We start from the raw sequence: 27,405 nt of genomic DNA on the forward strand, positions 1-27,405 counted from the left end.
ATTCTAACAGGTTTCTTCCTTGATTTCGGTCATTAGTAAATGAAAACCATTTGCATATCACAAGCAAGTATGACCATCACAAGTTTTGTTTTCCATAATGGAAGACAATGTGATTGATTACTTATAGAGTCACATGACCACCCAAGAGAGGATTTTAATCACTCACTGTGAATAAGAAAATAATAGAATTAATATAAAGTTTATAAATTTGTTCACTGTTCTTGTTAGTTATAAAAAACTAGTTATGATAAATATTTGTATTACTTTTTATCAGAATATAATTATACCATTTTTTAAAATCTTCCTTTCCTCTGTTTCTTTATGGAAAATTCTGCTTTGGCAGATCTTGCCTATTTATAGTCCCAGCTACATTGTAAACTGGCAAAGCTGAATGTTTCTCAGTGTTTGCTTAATTAAAATTTGATTCAAATAAGAAAAAGACATTAAAATCTTTCTTATTTTTAAAAGAGTTATATTGGACTCTTAGAGCAACTTGGCATGATTTTTCTTAATGTTTCAAAAGTACATGTTCTGGCCCAAGCATCACTCACAGGAAAAAATGTCTACTCACAGGGATCATCCAGTTGGCCAGGTCGCCGTATTTGGACACCTGCATCGCTCCTAGCATTGTCAGGTTGACATGTCCCCTGAGAAGGAAAAGGAGGAGATGAAAGGCAAACTCCACAAACTTTATGTCCCCCTCGCTTGCAACTGCCAGCAATTAAAATAAATAATTCTACATCCCCCAAAATACATTTGCTTTTTCCCACCCAACACCTGATTTCCAAATATATCAGCTCAAGCTGATGTGGAGAAATAACCACTAAGAGTTCTTTTTAAAAAAAATTACAGTTTATATTGTTTCCAAAAAACAAATTAAAAACAGGTGTACACAGTGAGCCTGTCTCCTTCAGTGAGGGACAATGTGGCTTGATTTGAAAGCAAACACTAACTAGAAAATGAACCCAGTTTGCAGAAAACGTTAGGATCCTCGGGAAAAAACCTTGTCAAAATGCCTACTTCACAAGAGTTGGCACACAGATATATATTCCATTTGCGGGGCTTTTAATAACAGCAGACTGGATGTTCCAACTCCCAACATTTGAAGTGAGTAATCTCGCATTGTGGTGCAGCCACACAAGCCCAAGATGGTTTTCGGCTGGGAGATGTGTCTGTGTCTCAGAGCCTTGCTAACCCAGCCAATGACTCAGCTCAGGCCGCAGCATGAAACGTGAGCGCCTCCGGGATTACATACCCTCTAATCATCGCAAATGACTCATCGCTGGAGAAGTAAGAGGCTCCTGGAAGAACAGTGACTGTTTCCTTGCCTACACACACGCACGCGTGTGTGCAAAAGGAAAAAAAAGAAAGAAACTATTAGATTTCTGAGAGTATTATAGTGAAGAGAGGGGTCAATACTTCCTGTTTCCTAAGGAACTAAGGCTCCCTTTACTGAAATGCAGCGGCAATTTGGGGTGTGGGGGACACAGTGGAAACCGTCTGCTCTGTGGGGAGGAACATTTTGTCGGCAACATTGTTCAGACATGCCCTTGCATGTTGATAATGAAGAGCAGACCAACTTTTAATTTCATTTTCGTTTTGAAATTCTCTACGCAATGCAAGCCCTGGTGCCTATACCCTTCCGGGCCTCCCACCAGCCCCGCTCCTGACACCAGCCCCGCTCCTGGGGGGGCACCTGTCACAGGCCAATGCTACTGTGGTCATTGGAGCAAAGAGGTTGTGGACTAACCCTGAAGAAATGCAATTCTGAAGGGAAGACTACTGGAGACGCTTCTCAGTTATTTCTTAAAAGACCAGTGAATAATCTAGAAAGAGAGGACACACCTAATTCCTTAACAACATCAGGCCTGAATCTCCCCTTTCAACCTCAATCAATCTCTCTCTCTCTGTTACTCTCACTCTCTCTCCCCTCTAAGTTTCTAGTAAAACCCTAGGACTTGGATGAAACTGGGGAATAATATCCTAATACTGGCAAACATCTTGAATGTTAACTTCCAAGAGGAGAGGACCTCTCTCATAATAAAAGCTCTGAACTGGGAAAGATCTTCAAAGTCATCCAGTGCCCACACAACTAATACTACCACCTGACTTCATACCTAAGTTCCTTTCTTCTTGGGACCTACTTCCTGTCTGTTCAGGAGCATCAGGCACCCAAGAGAACAGTGTTCACAGGCCACCGTGCCAAAGGTAGGTCAGCTGTGCGAGAACACCCCGTGCATTACCCCCAGGTAACAGGGCAGACAAAAGGAAAGGGAAGAAAAGTTGTAATACCAAGGCTGGACTAGAGAAAGGCTCCCGGACACAAGAAGGCCAGAGTGGTCTGACCATGCCCAGCTGTGTAACACAGCTGTACTCAGCCTCTCTAATCTTCTCTGAAAGCTACAGATGGAGATCTGTACCCCTCTCCATTTGAGCTTGGACATGGAGAAAGAGTAAGACTGTTTCCATCGTGCTGAAATATTTATCTCCCACAGGAGTTTGATTCTAAGTAAGGGAAACATCTGCACATCTTTCAAAGTACCATAAAGCTGAAAAGCTTTAGAAAATACTTTCTGGTGTGGTTAGTAGGAGCTTTTAGGCAACACGTAAGATCTGAAGGATGAAATGAGGTAATGCGTGCAAAGCCCTTTGTCTAGCGCCTGGCACAGAGAAAGGGCTCCGTAACCATTAGCTTTTATTATCCCTCCCGCCAAACAATGCTGTTGCTCCTCAAGGAATAAAGGCTACAGGACCAAGCAACTGACTTTTGCGGTGGGGTTATGCAGCCTGCCTGTGAACTCCAGGTTTTAGGGCAGGTATAATACAACTAAACCTTATCCTAACACAAGTTCCGTGTCCAGCAAATGCAGCTCCTCACCAATCCTGTGAGCTGGAGAGGCAAGGAGGAATATTTCATAGGACAATAAGGCAGAGAAACAGAAAAACCTCAATTCCTTTGTTCTCTGTCCTAAATCACACTGACTTCCCCATAGCAATCTTCCACTGGCTGATAGGACACAGAAGGCATCATGTACCACTGTGCAGGAGACCCTGCGATCAACACTGAGAGCTTTGCCCCCCCCCCCACGTGATTCATGACGCCCAGTTCTATTAAACAGCCCAGAAAACAGCTCTCATGAAGAAAGCTGTCAGGCCCCTGATAATGCATTCTGGTATCTTACAAATTACATTCTTCAGAAGCAAAGTTAATTTTCAGCCTTTTTCAACATCCAATATCTAAACAAAAATAGATATCCTCAAGTTGAACCCATGCTTTTCAAATACAACATCCAAATGTGGTCAAGAAATAACTATAACTAGTAACACAGTCAGGACCTTGAAGAAAAAGGGCTTTCCTATTTGGTCTTTCCTGACTGATTCCTGTCTCCTCCCACTTTTCTGTGTGTAAAAGTCTAGATGCTGCCCTGACCAGTGTGGCTCAGTGTGTTGGACATTGTTCTGTAGACCACAAGGTCGCCGGTTCAGTTCCCAGTCAGGGCACACATCTGGGTTGCAGGTTTGGTCCCTGGTTGGAGTGTATATGCGAGGCAACTGATTGATGTTTCTCTCTCACATCAGGTTTCTCTCCTTCTCTTTCTCCCTCCCCTCCTCTCTCTCGAAACAACAATATTTAAATAAATAAATAAAGATCTAGATCCTTTCATGATATTTGGGCAAAAGAGTTTCTCAACTTCATGAGTTATACAGGTCCTTTAGCTCAGGATTTAACAAGTCATTCACTGAACACCAAGCCAACGCCCACTACTTTGTCTGAAAAGTGTTACAAACGAAACACAGATGTCCTCAACCAACGGTTCTCAACTTTGACCCCCGCCAGAATCACATGGAGGGCCAGTATAAACACAGCCTGCTGAGCTCAACTCCCAGACTTCATAATTCTGGAGGCATGTGGTAGGGCCTCAGCATTTCCCATTTCTAACAAGTCCAAGCGGACGGTGGTGCTGATGGTGAGGGTCTGGGGACCCCACCTGGGAACCACGGCCCTTAGCAAAGGGGCATACTGTCCAACAAGAGAGAGACATGTACACAAATAAGCTGCCAAAGGATCTGGAGAGGAAAATAAATTACCAATAAGGAGTTGGGCAAGAAAGAGTAGGGAGACAGAGCAAAAACATAAACAATTTGGTGAATGGCACAGGAAGAACCAAGAGGTGGAGGAAGGAAAGCAGGGGCATGCCAGTCACGACCAGAGTGGACCCCAGATGCCGTGTGGGGGCCTCAGCACCCATGTAGGGCGCACTGGAAGACCAAGCTGGAAAGGTCAGCTGCCACTGTCAGAGACCTGGAATGCTGTGCTCTGTGTCCCTGCATCCGTAGGCCTGTGGGACTCCGGATGTGGCACGCACACCCACAGAGCGGGGTTTCTCCTCTGCGGCACCACTGATGCTCTGGAGTGGAGAACTCCTTGTAGGGCCATTCTGGTTACTGCAGGATGGTTAGCAGCATCCCTGCCCTCGACTCACTACATACTAATAACACTTCATACTAACAAGGCACGGCAATCAAAAATGTCCCCAAACACTGTCGAATGCCCTGGATGTCACCTCTTCTTGCCCACTGAGAACTACGGCTCTAGAGACACGAGGCAGGGGCCAGGGCTGTGCAGAGCCATGAGATTTACAAGGTGGGTTTTTCTACAGCAGTTTTCATCAAAGGTGAGTAACCTCTACAGTGCCCGTACATCAGAAAATCAGAAAACTTTGCATTCTCTAATGCAAAATGCTCTTAACATGAAAGCTAAAACATACATGGGGCATTTAGAAAATTTTTAATGACACTGGGAGGCTCCAGATCTCCACGAGACCTCTGAAATGTTCTAATCGCTGCCTTCTGCACCTTTGCAAAGCCCAGCTTGTCAGAGTGTGGCACGGTGTACAGGAAGAAGAGTCCCACAGCAGCCCCCAGCGATGTGATCTGAGCGCCCCAGCTCACGTCTCTGGGTGCAGTTCCCCAGCAGCCCCCAGCAATGTGACCTGAGCGCCCCAGCTCACGTCTCTGGGTGCAGTTCCCCAGCAGCCCCCAGCGATGTGATCTGAGCGCCCCAGCTCACGTCTCTGGGTGCAGTTCCCCAGCCTGTATAATGAGGTTTTGCCCGAGGTGACACATGTAGAGCGTAGGCTGTAAACTACAGGGCGCTCTGAGAGTGGCGATTCATTTTTACAGAACCATACGAGGTTATTATTTAGAAACAAGGATCCTTAGAAGCAGTTCTTTACTATTTTAACACTCAATACACTGGTTTTACCCAGAAATATAATCCTATATTCATTTCAAGGGACATGTATAAAAGTAGCCTTTCAAAGTAATGCAAAAAAAAAAAAAAAGCCCTGATCTCTCAGGTAATTTCCAAATTTGAGGAGTTGAGGAAACTGCCAATGTATACCCTGCATTCTCTAGCTCGAAGTATTTCCTCCCTAGTTTGGACAACTCCAAAATCAAAAACATCATCAATCCCAGAGAGGACTTTGATGAAGGAGTTACAAAATTATCAAGCTGATTTGCCACATGGCTTCTCCAAAGCAGTGAACCACTGTTTTACACAGCAGTTTCAGATTCTACGTGAAGACGTTTCAGAAGCTGAAACATAAATCGTTAGGATGGAGACACTTTTAAACCTCAGATACGCCCACCATCCAACAATGGTGTTGAAAAAATTAACTCTTTTTTCCAAGGAAAGTGGGTTCCATAAGCTCAAGCCTGAAATTTAGAAAATGGAGTTATTCATTTTGCAAATAACTCAACTAACATCTTAAGTTCATTAAATCAAGCAGCAAATATTTTCACAGATCAATGAGCTGTTGCTAAAAGGTGCAGCACAATTAAATTACAGCCTTGGTTAAATGTCACTGCTTTACCACAGTGGGCCTTTCAGAGCGAGTTGTGTTAACTAATCCAGCTATTCCACCAGAAGCTGTTTTGTGTCCCAGTACCCTGAGTATCAAACATCAATTTTCCTTGGCAGCCGGCCACCGTGCCCAGCTCGTGGTCCTGCTCTTCAGAGATCCGCGCGGGCTGCTGCTGGATGTGGAGTGACACTAACGCTTTCTCATGGGCGGAGGCAACAGGAGTAAAAGAAGGGCAGGGAAACTCAGGCTAGAACAGTATAAAAATTAGCTCCTGACGGGCAGCCGCCTCCGAAGCATCATCTTTAGCCCCAGCACAGGGGCCGCAGGGACTCGAACCTGGGCAGCAACGACGGCCACAGGGTCTCACCTGCTCTCCTCCCCCAGGCTGCTTACACATGCCACCCTAGGTTCTAGTCAACTGAAAAGCTAATAATAGAAGGAAAAGCATCTAAGTGTGGGAACAAGGACGTGACAATGCTAGAGTCCCCAATTCAAAGAAACTCTATTCATTACTCATATCACTGGCAGACACTCATATGCATGGCAGACACCCCCTTAAGCACCTGGAACCTTTGAGGGATGCTCTCTGACCCTGAGGATGACTAGCAGACAGTACGTAGCTCCTGTAACAAAACCCCCAGGCCCCAAGCCTTTTCTTTAGCTACCGCGGATCCCTACCCCCACCCTTCTCATCAAGAGAAGGCGGGCCTATAGCACCCTGGGAAGGTCCAAGGGGAGGTTCTGGCAGGAGAGCCAGTGGGGGAGACCATGCCTTCATCCCCACCCAAGCAGCAGCATTCTTCTCCTGGCAGGTGACTGACCCTCTCCAACGGCTGCCCCCGAAGGCCTGCCCAGGGCTCCTGGCAGCTCCCTGTGGTACTTCACCCTCCTTTTGTGGTTGCCCTAATCTTGCCCAAATCCCTGTTAACTGTCCCTCCCTTTCATTCTCCCATTTATAGCCAGGACCCTGACTGACTGAGCCACCAAGGCTCTTGCCGTTCCAAGTAGCTCCACCTGCAATTGTGCCTTTATCTCAGTCTGCCCTAAAAGAGAGCAGACCGCTGACAAGAAGCTAGGCAAAGATGGGACTTGGAAGGCTTATCTCCCCTCCTGAACGGACAATACAGTGAACACACTCCAGGAAAAGACAAAGAATCAAGCCCAACTCCTAACTAGCATTCGGCATAGAACAAAATCAATAGCCAAGGAAGACGCTGGAAAAAACATGTAATTTATGAGTTTACCTGCATTGATTAGATCTGCATCAACTTCATTTTGTAATGGGTATGGACCCTGTCAAATAAAGCAAATTGTCACGTCAGCTGCTGAAGGACGTTTCTCACAGAACTGCACACTAACGCTGCAATACAAGTAGCTTCTCCACAAACTCTAGGGAACTGGCATCAGGAGGCTTCAGGTGAATCTTAAACAAATCATTCTGTTGTCTGCATGGCTCTGTTTCTCATATTGATTGGTCTTTTCTATACGAATAACTCTGCGACTGGGTAAATGAAAAATATTTTCTAAAAATTACCAAAGTTTGAAAGTAATGTTATTAGAAATACATGTCACTAAAACAAAAACTAACTATTTACTACCTACTATGCAGCTAACGTTATTTATAAACCGTCCTCTTAGTATCAATAAATATAAACTAAATGGATACATTATTTGGCTAGAAGGACCCAGAGAGGCAAAGTTCCAGCTTTTCGGTATGCTGAAGCTAAAGGTTTGAATTTGGGCTTCTAACCTTACCTCTCATAACACCTAAGTTTTGCAACCTTTGTTTTCTCTTTGCGTACTTATTCTCAGTAAGTTTTTTTTGTATGTCTTTTTATAAGGCATCCCTAATTACTTGAATGGGGAAAGGGGTTTCATATCATAACATACATTGATCAAAAAAGGGAGAAATGGATAAAAGATAAATGAAAAAAGCATGATAGAGCCAAGAATGAGGATATACTAGCTATAAATTTCAACAGACTTTTTCTAAGGGACCAAAAATTTATTCTTTAAATAAATCGAAGTGACAACTAATGTTTGGACCTATGTACATTTTCCTTTAAACACTGACCGTGGGTAATTCACATAGTCTTATCTCCCTAAATTCAAAGGGAGGGAACTGATCACACCAGAAATCCCTGAGGTACATGAATAATAAGTCTTTGACTTCAACATGAATCACTTTTATTCAGACACACATCTTTTTTGTCTCTAAAAATGGCAAAAAATATAAATAAAAATACAACCCTCCATCCTCACAACTCCCTCCAGTCTGTGGGAAAGTTAAATATTTTACTGGGACGACAGGCAGACAGGAGGGTAAGTTTGGGGACTTTAAGCTGATGACTCCCAGTCATAAGATTTCACTACACAGAATATCTTATCATCTCGATCACACAAATAAAACTTTAGTTTCTATCTTACCAAACCCAGGATTCCATTTTCGCTTTGCAGATGAACAGTCATATCTGGGCTGATGAAGTTGCTGGCCAGAAGTGGGATTCCTATGCCCAAATTAGCTGGACAAAAAGATGTTAAGGTAGAACGCAGAAAAGGCAGAGATTATGCTGTAACTCTTCCACGTAGGTACATCTGAAGAGAAGCCTTCTTTAAAGGCAACTGCTCTGAATGTAATCACTGGACACATTCTCCAATCACTGCCTAGGCACTATTTTGTAATTTTTTTTTTTAAAAAATCACTAATTAATCACAGCTTTGTCAATAACACCAATATGCTTCCCATAAATATATCAAAGTGGTGGCTTTGGAAGACAAGCCAGGAGGTCATTTTCGTTGTAAAACATATTTCATTTTCCTGAATGTGCTCAGCAAACTTGGACTGATATATTATGACTTGTGACTGATATATTATTAAACATGACTTGACCTTTGTTTAAAAGCTATTTTGACTTTTCAAAACTCCAACCACAAATAGGGATGATTTAACATACTTAAAAAGGGCTACCATTTCCAGATTTTTAAAACAGGTCTAGGACAATATCAAAATATCTGCATCAACGTGCTTCCACTCCTTTGGGTCCCCGTGGTAGCATTCACTGGAACTGAGTCTTCTGAGTCTTCCCTAAAACAGAAGCTGGGGGAGGTAAGTTTCAGGGAATACCATTGAGACCCTACAAAAAGTAACATCGAAAGGCTAACAGAGGGTGTTGAATCTTCCTTGGACATCAGAATACGGTCTAACCGGACTTGTGTGCAGATGGGGTGGGTTTAGTCGGGCCTCTGACGGGAGCAGAGACACACGAACAGAAACCAGTAGACACAGTCGACCCTGTGGTTATCAGAGGAAGGGGCTGGGGTAGGAAGAGGTGGGGGGTCAAATATATGGTGACAGAAAGACATTTGACTTCGGGGGGTAAATACAATGCACACAGATGTAGCACAGAATTGTACGCTTGAAACCTCTATGATTTTATTAGCCAATGGCCCCCCAATAAACTTAATTTTAAAAAAGAGGGACATGCTGCCTAGAACTTCTGACTGTGTTGTCCACTAGCCCTGCAGAATGGCACACCCTCATGGTTATTTAAATGAGGTCGAAGTCCCAACAGTCATTTACTGAATACCCTTATAAAACACTATTTCTAATGTTCTAATATTTAAAACATTAGAAATGAAAGAGTATATACTCAGGGGGTCTTTGTCACAAGAAACAAGGGGTTGTTAAGAAGTTGGGTCTTACAGAAAAAGACAAATACTGCATGTTTTCACTTATATGTGGAATCTAAAAAATAAAATAAACAAACACACAAAACAGAAACAGACTCGTAGACACAGAGAACAGATGGATGGTACTAGAGGGGTGGGAGGTGGGGGTTGGAGGACTGGGAGATAAAGATAAAGGAATTAAGAAGTAGAAATTGGTAGTTACAAAATAGTCAGGGGGATGTAAAGCACAGCATAGAGAATATAGTCAATAATGTTGTAATAAGTATATATGGTACCAGGTGGGTACTGAAAATATTGGGGCAAACACTTTGTAAAGTATATCATCGTCTAACCACGATGCTGCACACCTGAAACTAATACAAAATAATACTGAACGTAAACTGTAATTGAAAAATAAAATTTTTTAAAAGTTGGATCTCATGTTTCAATGAGTATGCAAATGCTAGAATACAGAGAAAATAAATGGCACTGGTTGTAACTAGTACTTCTGAGATTTGAAACCCTCATCTTGGGTAATCCCTAGTCCCAATAACATTTAGTCAAATGCCAAACTGCACTAACATCCACTGCATATGAGCAAACAGCTAAGCAAATTTTCAGTCACTATTTTGTTCCAAGAAGACAAATGGACTATAATTCCAATATCACACATCTTGATATCTCTAGGTTACATGCCACATTTTGAAAAAAACAAAACAAAACAAAACAAAGCTGATCAACTGCTTGAAAAGTTACCAGGACTGTAAACGAATCTCTGCGCATCCGGCCTAGCAGCCTGGCGCAAGGGAGAGGCGAGGCCTGTGTCAGTGCACAGGCCCGGAAGGACGAAGGATACCGTACATGCCATCCTCAAATTCAAGAGCTGCCCGCCTGATGATGCGTTCCCTCACGTTATCTCCCGGTTTCCCAGACTTGGTTTTTCCGTCTCCTTCTTTCCGGATCGATACGCGCTTTAAAATGAACAGAAACAAATTATTTGCGGTTGAGGCGTACCCTTGGGTTTTTATCACTGTGAAAGTTCAAAGTTTTACTAGAAAAAGAAATTAACTCCGTCCCACTACTGCTATGAGGCAAATCTGCAAAGTAACAGCGTTTTTTAAAAAAGAACGTGAATGAAAGAGTAACCAGAAAGAATTCTTTAGAAAGGATGTGAAAGAGGTCAGATTGCTTTGAAGAGGAAGATACCCTGGCTCTGACTCTTCAAAGCAAATAACCAGTCTGCCCCTGGCACACTGGCTGCCACCCCTGCTGCCTCCCAGGACTCCTGCAACTGCATTCTCCTCGCGGGCTCAGGGACGAGCCAGCACAAACACAAAAGGGACAGACCTTGGACTCTGTTTCCGCAGGGCTGGCAGAATGGGTTTGGCTGCTGTCGCTGCTCTCAATTGACTGTTTCCACCTGCAGAATCTAGACTGGTTTTTGCCACTGGAGCATCACGGAGATCACAGAAATATCCAGAAACCAGCCAGGAGAGTATGTCCAACACTAATTCTCCTTAACACAGACTCTGGTCTTTATTTGCAAATGTCCCGTCATTCCTCCCTAGCCCACTGACATTAGTTTTAGATGGCAGAATGCCATTCTATTGGATGTCCACAGGGTAGAAGGCATCTCTGATTTCCCAGGACTCCCTCTGCATACCTGTTTTGTTGCTGACCCCTAGATACCTCTGAATCTTGGCATCAATTCTGGCCCCGACGGTCATTTTTGCAAGCTCTGAGTTACTTGAAATACCTCCAATGCTTCTGGAAGCCACTCCTTGCCACAATCTCATCACCACCAGCTGCCTAGAACCTAAAGCCTAACACTAATGGGAAGTGATATTCATTGTGGACTCTATCAAATGTAAAACACCTTCAAGGTAGACAGACATTTGTGAACCGTCAAACATGACGAGCCCAGCATGGGTAAATCCAGCAGAGACCGATTATCCTTCTCTACCTTACAGGACAGGGTAGATGCAAAACTACAGATCCTGTCCCAGGGCAGCTACAGAGCCTGGAGAGCACAGCCTGCAACCACAAGGCATTGCTGAGCGGGACAGTCCACAAAGGATCATGCCCCCCCTCGATGGACACATGAGAAGCTCCTACTAAGTAAGATCCAAAGCAAGGCTTCCTGCTCAGTGCTGACTCCCTGCTACCTGGATGGCCCCAGGGACACACATCGCTGATAAGCAGATCCATAAACAGTGACGGCAGAGCTAAGTCAACTACCTCAATTCTCTTCTCATAGTTTTTTCCCTTTACAAGGCGATGCACATAGATTTTGGGAATATGGATATCTTCCGCAGCAAATGACCCGACATCCACGATTTCTTCAACCTATACAAAGAAAAAAAAAATTAGATAGTGAAAGCTTAAACCGAACACTTTTTATTTAAAAAATGAAGTATAAGCATCTTCACTGCCAACTTAGGTTGTGTACACAATGTAAATACACACACACAAACTACGTATACATACCGGTGGGTGGGGGAGAGTGGTTTTACAGCGTGAGTATGCAAAGCAGTTTGTTCTTGTATTATTACTTATTAATCATTGTATTATTTTCCATACGAACAACGGTAAACCTACTTTTGCCAAACTTGAATATAAGAAAGAACAGATAGGGTGTGTGTGTGTGTGTGTGTGTGAGAGAGAGAGAGAGAGAGATTTATATCATGCCTTCTGGACCCATAAAAAAAGAAGAAATTCAAATACACGTGTCTAAACATAAAATACAGAGCATAAAGCTTCAGAACTTAGTCTTTGCCCAAAACAGCTTCAGTTACAAATTTGTCAAGTACAGCTGCTTGAACTTTCACTAATTGCAGTTCAACTACGCGCACTTGAAAGAACATCCCTTAAGACCATTTTCAAAATTAATGGAAAATTTATCATACCAAAACCAAAAATCTGTAACAACATCTGCTTGGTCCATTGAAGAGCTTTTTAAATATAGATACAAATGCTATTTCTAACGGTTTTTAATTATTCCTGTTGGCTTCCTAGAATCGTGAACAAAATGCAACTGCTGAAGTAATTTTACTTAAAGACCAATTATTAATTTCAATATAGAAATTTCAAAAGGCAAATATTAACTAATAATTAGAAATACCCAATGTAATTAGAACCAATTCAGAGTAAAGGGACATTTTATAGCACTATGCAATGCCCTAAGTAAGCCAGCTATTTTAGAATTGAAAAAAAAAAAAAAGAAAAAGGAAAAAATGGTTTGTTTGTTTTTTTACATCAACATAAAAAAATTCAGAGCAACAAGGATCAAGAAAAACTAAGGCCAATGTTGCTCTGGTCAAAGAATTACTTTTCTGGCGCCAAGAAGAGATATTATCTTGAAGACCGAGTGCACAGGTATCATTCCCGAAGCAAACAGCTCCTGTGTGCGGAGAGCTCTGCCAGACTGGTCCCCTAAACTAATCCCTGGGCTCTCGGGCGTGTTTGAGGTGAAGTAGCCCTCACACCACACCCCGCAAACAATGAAAGAAAACAAGGAATTACAAGAGCCACTTTAGTTATTGTGCACTGCCCAGACAGCCAAAAAGGAATAGGGCATGGTGGATGAGAGCTCTCTTCCTTGATAAAGAGAAGGGTCTTGACCCAAATCAAACAAGGACACAAGGAAGAGTCGGGAAACATGGGGTCACCAAAACTGAAATGGGGATAGAGCTGTGTGCCAACCTCCATCTGAGAATGAGTCAAGGGGAGGCAAGGGGACTTCCCATCACCATACTCTGCACCCTTCCCTGCTCTGGCGTCTCCTCCCCAAGGCAGTGACCAGGTGAGAGGAGGAAGAGGCAGGACATGCAGAGCGGCTGAGAGCGTCCCGCCATCTGTTCAACCAATGGGACTTCCAGCCATTAGGGCTCATTCCCATCTTTACACTTACGCAATTCAACCCTTCAAAGATGTTTGTGACTTTAAAAATTCATGTATGCATTAAATCTATTATCCTGAGGATAAATAGGAAGACTTACTGTTCATGAAACTATTTACCTCTCTACTTATATTAAGGAGTTAGACGCAACCTAAATGGTTAATGACGGGATAAACAGAAAATATGTATCCACACAACGAAGCATTATTATGTTCTCACAATATTTAATGATCCCTCATAATTTAATGTTTCCTAAAAACGCAAGATTTTGTTTTGTTACGTATAGACTCTTTGATCCTCTATGTAAATTACTTATAGCTACCAAAACTACGCAGAACTACTAATAAACATTGTCTCCAGGTAATACTACAAGTTATTTGGGCTTCCCTCTACTTTTAGAATCAAGGAAACCTACAATGTTTTATTTTTTTAATGATCCAATAGACACTAAGTAAGTAGTTTCCAAAACTGGAAAATATGTAAGTGGGGAATCCGATAAATCCCTTCATTAGTTAGACAGGTACTGCTAAGAAAAATGGCGGTTTCTAAACACTAAAAGCACTTACAACATTATGGAAATAAATTAAGAAAGCCCTTTTGCCTACATTTTTAATGGTAATAATGTGAATTTTTCTCCATGCCCCAGGCTGTTCCAAAAGTTCAGGCCCTTCTATCTCTTGCTTGAATGATTACAGCAGCTCCATCACTGGTCTCCCTGCCTTTACACTAGGACCCACTAACTGAAATAAAGAACAACTTACAGGGGAACAACAGTAGAGTGGATGAAACCAAGAATCAAATCAATGATTTGGAACATAAGGAAGCAAAAATCAACCAATCAGAACAAGAAGAAAAACAATTCAAAAAAACCAGGACAGCATAAGGAGCCTCTGGGACAACTTCAAGCATTCAAACATTCACATCATAGGGGTGCCAGGAGGAGAAAAGAAGGAGCAAGAAATGGGAAATCTATTTGAAAAAAAGTAATGAAAGAAAACTTCCTGAATTTGGTGAAGGAAATAGACACGTAAGTCCAGGAAGTATAGAGAGTCCCAAACAAGATGGATGCAAAGAGGCCCACTCCAATACACATCAAAATTAAAATGCAAAAGGTTTAAAGATAAAGAGAGAATCTTAAAAGCAGCAAAAGAAAAGAAGTTAGTTACCTACAGGGGAATTCCTGTAAGACTGTCAACTGATTTCTCAAAAGAAACTTTGCAGGCAAGAAGGGATTGGCAAGAAATACTCAAAGTCATGAAAAGCAGAGACCTACAGCCAAGACTGCTTTACTCAGCAAAGCTATCATTTAGAATCAAAGGGCAGGTAAAGAGCTTCCCAGATAAGATAAAACTAAAGGAGTTCATCACCATCAGACCATTATTATATGAAATGTTAAAGGGACTTATTTAAGGAAAAGAAGATCAAAACTATGAACGATAAAATGGCAATGAATACATATCTATCAACAATTGATCTAAAAAATAAACTAAGCAAACAAGAAGAACAGAGACAGAATCATGGATATGGAGAGCATTTTGATGGTTGCCCGATGGAATGGGTGTGTAAAGGAATGCATGAAGAAGTACTGGATTAAGAAAGGATACAAATGTGCAGTTACAGAATAGTCACAGCGATGTAAAGTACAGTATAGGAAACAGAGTAGCCAAAGAACCTATATGCATGACCCATGGACATGAACAATGGTGGGGGAATTGTCTGAGGGAGTGGGGAATGCTGGGTAAAGGAGGACTAAAAGGGAAAAATTGGGACAACTGTTTTAATAGCATAATCATAAATGAAATAAAAGAAAAAATCTGAAGTATAAACCAAAAGGAGAAAACACATTTTCAAACAATCTGTGAAAAGAGTTTTAAAAAACAAAACTGAAGAGGCAGAACCATTTCAATGCTAGCTCCTGAAGAGACTGAGCCTTCTGTGCTGGCTTTGTGTGGTCACGAGAAGGAGCAGTAAGAAAGAACCAATGGGGGGGGGGGGCAGGGCTGGGAGTCTGGTGAGACCAGGCAACAACCTCCGAGTCAAAGAAATTTGAAAAGAAAAAAATGAATAAAATGAACTTGTTTTCAAAAAAGTAAAAATAAAGGATGTAAGAGCACTCATGAACAATGGCAGAGATGCATCTCCTAAAATCACAAGTGGTTAGAGAGAGAACAAAGAACAAGGAAAAAGCGTCAGTGCAAAGCAGCAGCGGCATGCGCAGGTGAACTCAGCCAAGATCCAACTGGAGGACAGGTAGCGAGGAACCAGCACTGTGCGTAGATCTGCCGTAGCACCATCTGGCACATCGAAAAATCCAGACACTTGAGGCTTCTCTAATTAGTACTTGTCTTCAGTCATTAGCAGAAAAATAGAGGCTAGGAAATGTTAATTATTATCAGTCTGAACTTTGTTTTCAAAGGTTGCTGTCTCTGCTTTGCACTCCTCCTACTTTACAATTCTGAAACTTTTTATTATAAAGCTCGGAAAAGGGTAAGAACTCATCCTTGGGTGACAATGCTCTTGTTTTCACCTGGCAAACATTATTTATGTCTCCGGTGAGGGAACACAAGAGCTGCCAAGCAGTGACTTGCTTATTTATTTTATTTTCAGTGACAACCTCAATCCGTTGGAGCCACAGACGAGGGCCCGACCCTGAAGGTGGGTAGGAAAAAAGCTGTGCACTTGACGACTTCCCCGCGTGGTGCGAAGCGAGGGCTGTGGGGGGAGGGAGGGAGGCATCACACTGCGATTGTTTTCCCCGAGTTATTTGAACTTTCAGAAAGGTTTAGAATGAACACGCATCGTTTGCTAAGAAATAAAACAACAAACAACCAGCAATAATGTCCGGAATCATAAGAAACATTAAGTGACCAAATTAGCCAGAGCTGAATTCTAGAAAAACGGACGAGAAAGACAATGAGCAGCAACAGAAAAAGTCCCGAGGCGGAGGCAGAGGTGCTCTGCATGTTAACTCCACCCAGAGAACAGGTAACATGAAGAAAACACGTGGAGAGCGGGGAGGTCAGCACACAGGGCATCCTTCCCCAAAATCCAAGGGAGAAAAAAGGGTTTTTTTTTTTTTCATGAATCCAAAGGAGCGAGAAGGTGCCTGTCTTCTCAAGCTTCGTGCTGAGGGATGCGATGACTAGGACAAAACTGCAGGAGAGGATGGCGCAAAGCGAAAAGGCCTGGAACAAATGCAGGCGGTCTTGGGTGTCTCTGCAGGAAGGCAAGAGGACTGAACAGGGAAAGGCTATTAAGACTCCGCAGCCTTAAAAACGGTGGCATGATGACGGCACGATCACTACGGAAGCCCGGCTGACCGGATCGGGTGTGAGCGGACACCCCAACTGGTGCAGTGAACAGGCGCTGACCCAAGGTCGTGCTGGGTCAAGAAAACGTGCCCACGTGTGGAAACCACAGACTTGGCGCTAGACTGTGCGCCGGTATATTTAAAGTGATTTTAAAGAAGGAAGAATATCATACGCTAATGGCCATATAATCAGAGCGCTCACTAAACTAAAGATGTAGGTGACATATTTTTATAGAAACAACAAAATCGACTCAGAAATAAGATAGTGCTATCATGAGAGACACCAATTATTTGAACATCTGTTCATCATAGTCGCCTGATCCGTTCTATATATTGCCTTCTGACAAGTTCTATCTTTCAGAACTAAACGGTGAGAGACACCATGATTCTGGACTTCCGAACAATGGGTAAACTGCTTGGTAAAGTGGAAATGATGGAAACTCTGAGAGAAAGTGACAAGGAGAAATGGAAATTTGTAACAGACCAGGCACTGAAGCCTGAAGAAATGGATCATGGTCTTTGAAGAAACACAGGATTTCAAAGAATTGACAGAAAAAAATAAGCAGGTTCAAGTGACAAATGGGCTTGTCGGGCTCTCCAAACCCCCATTCTGACAACAGGAAAGCAGATCGTCTCGGTGACGAAGACAAGGATATATAAACACATGGGTCAAGTATTACACAGTCACATGTGTTTCCTCATATTTTGAAAGGGCTCGTACCAAACAGACACCCCTGACTGAGGACACCTGGGCATCACAAGAAACCTTAAGACGTGTGTCAAAGGCACAAAACTGGAATGAGATATGCTGGTTCCAAAATGCTACAGATGATGGGAAAAGTGGTTTGGGGAGTGATTTTGCTGTTTTTGCAGGTGGAGATGAGAATCACCACTGCTGACAAAGGAAGGCAGAGAAAAAGCACAGCGCTTCAACTCCACTTTGCTCCTGACCTCCCAGCAGGGAGAAGGAAAGGGCAGAACTCACACGAGTAAGGAGGATCTGAATTCCAAGAACAGAAGCCCCGATTCTTTGAACTGATTCTGGCCTGCAGACCCACAGAATTGATATCCCAGGATCCTTAAAGAGCCTGAAGATTCAGTCACAACATTACAATCAAATGAGAAATGGAAGAGATGGCAGCAGGCGGAGGAAGGTCAACAGACTCCTTTTCCAAATGGGGCTCCACTCCCAACAGCATTCTAAAATGGTTATTAAGCAGATCAGCTGTATGGTCATCAACAGAGAGAAGAATCTCGTCAGACACCGGTACCAGCTCCCCCAGGCCCAGCCATGCCCAGGGAAGTTGACTAATCTGCAGACCAGGCTGACACATGGGCAGGCCGGGAAAAAGCCCACCTGACCAAGTCCCTCACACAAGAGTCTTGCAGACATAGTGGGAAGATGCAACTCGGATTCCTTCACTTCACGAAGACGAACAAAGCACCCACTAGACTGAGCAATGAGAGAACAGCCAAGGAGCCTGCCCTGAGGTCCAGCCGGGAAAGTAACTACTCAAAGAGCCACAAAAAGTACACGACGGTTTGACAAAACCTTCAGGTCTCCAAGGCTGCGGTTTTTAACTTTGGGGGAACTCTTCTTTCAGAATCTGATGTTCTCCATGTCTGTAAGTCTGTTTCAATTTTGTCTGTTTATTTTGTTCTTTGGATTCCACATACAGGTGAAACCATATGGTGTCTGTCTTTTGACTGGCTTATTTCACTTAGCGTAATGTCAGAAGGGAAGGGGTTGGGGCACTGGGTGAAAAAGGTGAAGGGATTGAGAAGTACAGATTGGTAGTTACAAAACAGTCATAGGGAGGTAGAGTCCAGCAGGGGGAATAGACTCAGTAATATTGTAGCAACTATGCGTGGTGCCAGGTGGGTGCTGGAAATATTGGGCAGACCACTTTGTAAAGTATATACTGTCTAAGCCCTAGGCTGTACGCCTGAAACCAATACAAACATCAAATGCCCACTGTGACTAAAAAATAATAATTTAAAAAACAATATGATGAAAACTACAAACACTATTCTCACACACACACGCAAAATTCTTTACCTCTAAAACCCTCCATGAGATTTCAGGAGATTGGTGTAAAAACACCCCTCCCCACCTCCCACCCACCCGCCTCAGTTAGGCCCCAGTGAGAAGAGAAGCCCCGTTCGAATGGTTGGAAGTCTTCAGCCCCATCCTGTTCAACGTCATCCTCAAGGCCTTAGATGAGGCCAGGGAATGCCTTTTGAGAGGTTAGGGTCAGGGAGCCAGGGTCCAGGTGCAACAGGCCACCCGAACAGACGCAGTCCCGTTTCTGTCAGAGAAGACAACCTCGGGCTGTGACCTCCAGGTGCTTACAAAGAATTCGGGTGAGAAAAACAGTATTCAGGGATTCCAACCACCCCTTTAAGCTCCAAGAACAGCATGCCCCTGGAGCAAACCAGTGTCTCTATGGCAGTTACAGTCAGCTTCTCTTTCTTGCCACCAAGTGAGTTCTTTCTCACAGTTAAAACAGGGTCACCAAGGTGAAGTTCAGTGTTGTTTTTTAACAGCAAGAACACTCGCACTTTACCTAATCACTGATTTCCTTTAAACTGTATGCACTATCAAATTCATACCTGCGTACTTTAATTTTTATTTGGCCTCTTGTGGCTCACTCTGTTTGTCTTTATAGCATATTTTTTTAGTCCAACCCTAGCTCTATTTTACAGCTGTACCATTGCTTGTCTTTCTTTTTCTTACGGTGGAAAGAGTGGCCAGAGGGGAAAAACAGGGAGGGTCCTCACCACTGCAGTCTAACAAAGAACTTCACGTAGGAGCTAAGAGTAAAGGAAGACGTCTCACCCTTTGACCCAGTAATCCTGAGCCTGGTCTGATAAGGCTGCCAGGCACTCAGAACAACAAGTGAAACCACGATAGTATAGGAACGGGGAAACCTTAAAAGTCTTTGTGTATCATCTTCACTAGCTGGGAAAAGGAAAACCTTGAGACTGTCTGTGTATTCATCCCAAGGCCTGGAAGGGAGAAGGGGAGGGGGTCCACATTGCCCAAAGAAAACACCCGTAAACAACTCTGGTTAACTGCCTGCCTCCCATCACACGTGCAAAATGAACAAATAGACTCTAGAGCAAGATAAGGATTCAGGCTAATAGACCCCCACCCATAAACCTACATTTGGGTAGTCAGGTCTCCGGGGGGGAAGTTGCATCACCTGTACCCACCAATCAATGTATCTTCTTCACCCCAACCTCACCAACTATGTAAGTCCTCAGAACAAAGGACTCGCTCTCCTCTCTTAGCCTCGTGGCTCCCTTGCCACACACGGGACCCCTGGCCAGCTGGCCTTTGACAGGGGCAGGGGGTGGGGTGGGGAGGCCCTGGCCACCCCTTTTGGCTACCTGGCCCCTGGCCATCCAGGTGCTGGCCACCCAGCCTCTGGCCACCCTTGCTTCGCTTTCCTATGAGAACTCAGCATTAATAAACTTTGCTTGCACACGAGTAGGCTCGCTGGCCTGTAATTCTTTACTGCGTTGGTGAGAAGAACCAAGTTTCTGGGAGTTTCTGCCGTAACATTTTTATTGCCCTACTTTTAATTAGTGTTATCTGATATATTTGTTGTATCTTGTAAGCTACTTTACATCCTCTGTGGAACAAAAGATTAAACAGTACGTCTGGCAAACTGGAGAATGATTTGGCCAGACAGGCCAGAAAGAATAGCAGCTACGATGAAGACCGAAAATGGCTTCTGCTGGCTAGGAAAATAAAATACACCAATACTACCTGAGTGAAATTCACTAGGGATCGAGGTTCCTGTTGTGTATAATACCTGGCCTGAATCTCCGGTCTAATAGCTGTTCTGATAATTTTTTTGAAAAGGAAATAAAAGGGTTTAGCTAACCACCAGCTCAACGACTATAATATGACAGGGATACCCCCAAAACACCCAAAGAACCTTGCTTTCTCCACTCGCTGTCCAGCCTCAGAGTGGATGCCAATAAGCCTCAATCTAAGTCCCTTCTTACACAATATTGATGAAAGAGTCCTTCCTCCCTAGAACTCTCATTTAAAAACGTGGAATACGAAGATAGATGGAAGCAGCAGTTTGAACTCTTTAGAAGAAAAGTTCTACCTAAAATAAGTCAATTTATTAAAACTATGGCTCGTTGCAAAATAAGTAGGACACACTGATCCTCCCAAAAGTAGAAACATTCCTTACTTCATGGACTCTCCCAATAGTTTTCATCATGTAGGAGGACTGTTTTCTTAACAAATTTAAAAGCAGCTTATTTTAAGTATTATTTTCATCTCCACTGACTCTAATACCACATCCACACAGCTCAGTACGTGCTGGTATTTTGCTAAACACTTTTTCTTTGACCAAAGATGCCAATCTTCACTAAGTATGTGATTTAATAACATTCAGGCAGTATTATAAATATACAATTATATGTGGCATGTCTTTTTCTAAAAGGAAACTTTATTAGAACTGTAGCAAATTCAGAGAAGTAATTAAAACGAATACATCTACTGCAGTGAATTAAAATACTTCCAACATGTTCATTCAAAGCACCAGTCTTATCCATAATAGGAAAAAAATGACACCATTATCACATGCCCCCAGGAAAGCAGCAAGACATGATATAATTAATAGAATTAAACTAGGGACATTTTTCAATGAAGAGTTATGAAGAAACAGGGAGAAAAAGAAATTTGCGTTGGGTTTTGCAACCATAAAAAACTGCCTACCGGCGATGTCAAGTAAAATCTTAAAAGGTTACCACTCTTTTAGACCTACTTCCTTCAGTCTGGAGCTGTTAACCATGTTTGGAGCTTTTTATTAGACAAAAGCATGGTATTTAGCACATAAACTGCAAAGAATTGGGTTAAACTCTAACATCTCCAGAACACAGATACTGTTGCTTAATCTAACAGAAACTGACTCAAATTCAGCTCATGAATGACTTAATAATTCCTAAATTTAAAGTCATGCAGCATGTGCAACAGAATAAGAACTTTTTTTTTCATTTCATCTTTTAAATGCTGTCCACACACTTTCATTTCTCTGAAGTAGAGAGCAAAGCAGAATCCTAATCCTATTTATTTCATTAAAAACTTTAAATGCCACGTTGGTTTTCCCTGATTTAATGAGAATGGTAGGCAAAAAAAATGCAAAACTAAACTTCAAAACAAAATATCTGCTTCCCTCTCTCTGAGCTTCAATGTCCCAAACTAGCCCTTTAAGTCTAAAGAAATTCAATGCGAACATCACATTCTCAGCTGTGATTTTAGCCTTGAGATAAAACGGCCCTTCCCTTCGTACCAAGAGCAGACACTCAATCAGTTAGGCTGGGGTCACTTGGTTCTCGTTTTTTCCAACACACTGGGTTTGACCCTGTAGTCATCGCTGAGACGGCAGGGCCAGTCCCAGCTCGGAGGCCACCATCTGCAGCAATGACCGAAACCTACAGTGAGTCAAGTTGATGGAGTTCCTGAATCTGTCTTCTTACCTTACATACCTCATCCCCCGAACTTAACACCATATTCAAAAATTTAAGAATGGCAATTAAAAGCAGCACCCTGATCATTTAGAGACAATTTGTCCATTAAAGAAGAGTGGCTATGGTTGATAGAAAAGAGGGATGGATTTGCTGATGCCAATCCTTTGTAAGAGAGCAATTTTTCTCCCTATGCTGTGTATTTCACTCATTTCTCCTATACTCATGTGAATCACTTAGGATCCTTTCACCTCTAAAGTGTGCGAGTTCAACTTTAAATGATGCCTAATATTCTTACGGCCCTCGTGTAACAGCTCACAATAGTCCTGTCCTGTTTAACGAGATACTGTGTAGCTTTTCAGAGACAACAGACCAAAACTGCTGGTCACTCAGCCAAAGCATGTGCAGAGTAGAGAACTTCGACCCACAGTTGGACCCGGAACCAAAGACTTGCCTCCCCCTCCAATGGATGCAAAGAACTGGGACAGAACCAGAACTTAAACACCAGAACCCTTCAGAAGCCAAGGGTCAATTGTCCAGGAAGATCTGGTGTTGACATCTTTTTACTATAAGTGGCCCAGCTCCAAGGTCCCCCAACTAAAACCTGCCCCCCCCCAGCACTTCCACACACCTGTCCCCCAGCCCCTTTAAACCCTTGGCCTGGCCCAGCGAAAGAGGTGGATCGGAAGCACCATTAGGTGTCTCATCTTCTCGGCTGGCGCCTTCTCAATCAATAAACCTTCCTGACTCCAAACTCTGCCGTTTTGAGTCTTCACCTTCACAGCATCAGGCACGCGGACTTGGGTTCGGTAATACTTGCATGTTATAAATCTGTATTAGTGCCTGGATGTTTTATAACAAGACCTCAAAAGTACACACATTAACATATTTCCTAATTATTCCGGGTTGTTGAATGCTGGATCAATTCCCTCTTCCTGGGTGTACTTTGGTAAATGAAATGTGGCTTTAATTCCATGCCACTTAGTATACCTTCACTGCCCTCTGGACTTGTGTTTCTGCTATGCCAACACCCTCCTGACCAGCCAGGCTACTGCATTTACTGGGCCAGTTTACTTCCCATCGATTTATAATCCTCTACATTATCTAGTGAACTACCACATGACTTGTTCTGCTTTAGCTGAGTAATAAAAGCCTCCTAAATGAGACACACGATCCATTTCAGCCGGCACTCAAAGGCACACCTGGAGATAAATGATCCTGGAGACGACAGAGGACACAGCAATAAGGAAGGGAATTACAGAACAGCTGGTGGCAGATCGTGGAGTCTCTCAATGTGGGGCCCCACAAAGGCCTCAAAGAGAAAGCCTTCAGGAACAACCACTGAGCACAAGGCGTTCTTGCTTTCACAGACCCCGGCAGGCTAATGATGTCAATCAACTAGAATGGGCAGAACATTTCTAAGCCTGAAAAGTGATGCTCATAGTTTCAAACTGCTGGCTCAGTGACTCCGGCACCGATCACTGAGCATCCCAGGGATGGTGCCAGGGTCTGGGAATACAAAATGGAGTAGAACAAGGTCCCACAAGGTGCTCAGTCGAATGGAGGAGACAGGTAAACAGCTAACCACAATACGAGAAAGGACCCCCAAAAAACCCAGAATTATCTTCTGGAGTGTGGGCCCCTTACAGTACAGGCTTCTCTAGCTAGGTGCATGTTCTAGGAACCCATCTGTATCAGTGTACCAGCTGGCATTGTTGTGAGAGGCTGCACTCGGCCTCAGGGAGTCTTTCTGGAAGACTCTTTCAATGCTTTGCCCATCTCATGATGGGTGATTTATGAGGCACCTGCCCACACCATGCTGAGTGTTCAAGGGATTTTGACCAAAAATGGCACAATTTTCGGGCCCTACCCTCCCTATTCATCAGATCTCACCCCAAGCGACTCTTTTTTATTTCCCTAGATAAAAAAGTCCTCAAAGGGAAACGTTTTGTGAATGTGGAAGACGTGAGACAAAAAACGGCAGAAGCACTGAAAGGCATCCAAATCGGCAAGTTCAAACACTGTGTTGAGCAGTGGAAAAACGTCTCGGTAGGTGCACTGCCTCAGCTGGAGAGCACTCCGAAGGTGACTGACAGTGGAACAGGCAACAGTAAACCCACAAGATTTTACAAATAAATTCAGGGATTTTTGATGCCCCCTTGCACAATGTGGTAGTAAACGCTATGGCAGGACAGCAGCACCGAGAAGCAGAGAATGAGCCAAGGAAAGAAGTGGGGGGAGGGCATTTGGGCGGCGGGAAGGACAGGGGCACCGGCCCGGAGTCAGGGAAGGATGTGATCCACGGGGGCGTGAGGACATGGTGCCCACGGGAGGGGCAGAAGAAGTTCGAAATTTTTATCTTATGGAACGAGGAGCCTAATTTTGGAATAGCTCTCAGAAATAGCAACAGCGACCCTGGAGCGAAAAGAAATGCATTTCCTTCACTCTTCAAAACACTCCCGGGCGAGGTCACCTAACCAATGCTGCTACAGCAGTTTCCTTTGACTACCACAGCTTCTCTCCAGAAAGAAAATTTTGAACACCTTGGAGATTGAAGCCTCTCACTTTTATTAATTTTTGGTTGGACACCTGGATTTTTGAGGGGCCTAGTAAAAAGCTCCTGAAAAACCTGAATATGTTCTAATTTTAAGAGGCCGCCACATGCTGTGGGATCAAACTGCGGAAATGTGTGTGTAAGAAATACAACCAGTAACACGAAAGGGGTCGGCGAGTAACGTCTGCCATTCTTCCTCTCACACATTCCTTCCTTAAATCGTGTGTGGAACCCGTGACTTGAAAACGCCTTGTTTGTTTCAGTGCTATTCTTGAACCAGAAAGATTTAGAGAGTACCTCCTGAAAAAAAAAAATAGCAGCCAGTTTTTAAAATAAAACAATCTTACATAAGCCCTAATTACCACTTCAGTATTTGTAGACTAGGTCTATATTTGAGGTGGAAAAAATATCACTTTTTGACAAGGTCTCTGAAAGGAGTGAGGAAAGCCACTATTATTTTAACAGAAGTGACTTTAAAACCACAAGCTGAATTCTTAATGCCGACATGGGATAAATCAATAAGTAGGTTAAAAGTTGGCAGTTAAACTAAAGGAGAAAGCTAAATTAGCAAATGGAATCTTTTTCCTTTATTTGCAACAAGACAATTTTGTTACGTCAGTCACACTGTGCCTTATTATTCACTAGCCTTTCGGGAGAGAATTCCGTTGGGTGAGAATCCAAAACCACTGGGTCCTGTTAGAAAGGCCCTCTGACCCTTTCCTCTCCTCCTTTTCAACAGGATCTGTGTCCCCCTGTGCGGTGAGACAGTTTTCTGGAAAATCGTGACCGTAAGTTTGAGAGAGCTGTCTCACAGCAGCAGCGAACCAGCCAGCACTCGACTCTCACCTTATTTTAGGAACGGGCGCTGCAGGCGGAGCTGCCAGGCACCGTGGCCTGCTCTCCCACGGCCCGATCCACTGTCACTGCTCGATCCACTGTCACTGCTGCGGCTGGGTTACTGCTGCGGGCTCACGGTGCTCTTCCCTTCCCAGTCAGCTAGCCGCAGCCAAACAAGTTCATGCCCAGGGAGGAGAAACCGCCCCACCCAGCCCGCCAGGAAGCTGGGTTCGAACCCAGAGAACCTGGCTCCGGAGTGTACATGCCCACAGTCCTCCTCTTCCCTCTCACCCAGCTCCTCAGCTAAGTGGGAGAGTCAAGAACACCTGGGAGTCAAATACTAGTAATAACTACAGTAATACTTAAAATAATGATAGTAATATTTACAGCAACATATAAAACCACAAAAGAAACATAAACAGTCAATAAATATTGAACTTCCCTGGTCACAGGAGATATGCAAACTAAAACCATAGGACAGGCCCTGGCTGGTGTGGCTCAGTTGGCTGGAACATCGTCAGGTGCACCAAAAAGTTGTGGGTTGGATTCCCGGTCAGAGCATACACCTAGGTTGCAGGTTCAATCCCCCACAGGGCATGTATGGGAGGCAACCAATCGATGTTTCTTCCTCTCTCTCTCTCTCTCTTTCCCCCCTCCCTGCTACCTTCCCTCTCTCTCTAAAATCAATAAAACATTTTTTAAAATGTACATTTTCACCTAGCAAACTATCAAAAAAAATTTAAGTATAATACCCATCTTGTTGAGAATGGTTCCAAATGATATTACAACAGGGTTATAATTGAAATTATCTTCTTAAAGAACAATTTAGCAATATTTATTGAAAGTTTGTAAAATGTTGCTGTACACACCCCAAAATCCACTTCTAGAAATTCTGTCAAAGAAAACAGACGTGCACAGAAATAAGGATTCTCACTGAAGCATTATTAATAACAGCAAAAGATGAAAAACAACATAACAGTCCAACAATAGAGAGCTGTTAATATAAATTTGAGTGTAACTACCGAAATATCCCTTTGGGGAGAATATTTAGTGACCTACAAAACATCCTTAATGTTCTATGTAATGAAAAAATATATACATTATAGTCCTAATTTTATAAAAAACTATCATATACATGAACAGAAATTAAAGAAATCAAGACAAGAGACATGCAATTTCATTTTTTGCCTCAAGGCCCTTGGTTCCTCGCAGGAAGGCTCTCATTCTGTAGCTTTTAGGAGATGATTGTATAAGTTTTAAGAGGTTAACATTCCTGAATGATTTTTAACTTTGCGTTCATGGAGGAATTAACGTTGCCGAGAGCTACACTTAGTTGACTGAAAAATTCAATTCGCTAAACGTCTATGACCCTGCCAGTAAAGTGACAGTAAATTATGCTAAAAATGTTAATACTGAAAAGTGGGAAGCAAAAGGTGCCCACCGTCATTCACTTGTTGCTAAAAACGGGCAGAAAGAAACGCATTTAGATCTTCACTCTCCCCCTTCATCAACGCGAAGCTGTCCTCGTTCCCTCCCTCTGTAAAGATACTAAATTAAAGCCCACCTCACTGCGCTATTATAATCGGAGACTTAAAATACTTTGGACGCTAGTGCACAGTATAAATAATAGTTAGCGCTGTTGCTGTTTCCATTATCACTGGCTACTGGTAACTCTTTTACCCCCTATTGCCAATGTTTCCATTGCAGCATCTCCTGCACTGGGTGGGGGTCCTGTAGTGTACACATCATTCCTGCAGCATTTTACTGCCCCTATTTCCCA

General features: G+C 43.2%; 1 protein-coding gene across 1 annotated transcript in view; it reads right to left on the minus strand.

Annotated features, from left to right (window-relative positions):
- The window catches only part of OXCT1 (3-oxoacid CoA-transferase 1), a 128,924-nt gene that overhangs the window by 62,868 nt on the left and 38,651 nt on the right, over positions 1–27,405 (minus strand). The window contains exons 8-13 of the mRNA XM_053914550.2: positions 11,775–11,882; positions 10,393–10,507; positions 8,295–8,389; positions 7,112–7,160; positions 1,256–1,328; positions 572–647 (exon numbers count right to left, since the gene is read on the minus strand). Of these exons, the coding sequence (XP_053770525.1) occupies positions 572–647; positions 1,256–1,328; positions 7,112–7,160; positions 8,295–8,389; positions 10,393–10,507; positions 11,775–11,882 (516 nt within the window). The remainder of the gene's footprint in view (positions 1–571; positions 648–1,255; positions 1,329–7,111; positions 7,161–8,294; positions 8,390–10,392; positions 10,508–11,774; positions 11,883–27,405) is intronic.

This window comes from Desmodus rotundus, chromosome 1, assembly GCF_022682495.2.
Source record: "Desmodus rotundus isolate HL8 chromosome 1, HLdesRot8A.1, whole genome shotgun sequence".
Lineage (NCBI taxonomy): Eukaryota > Metazoa > Chordata > Mammalia > Chiroptera > Phyllostomidae > Desmodus > Desmodus rotundus.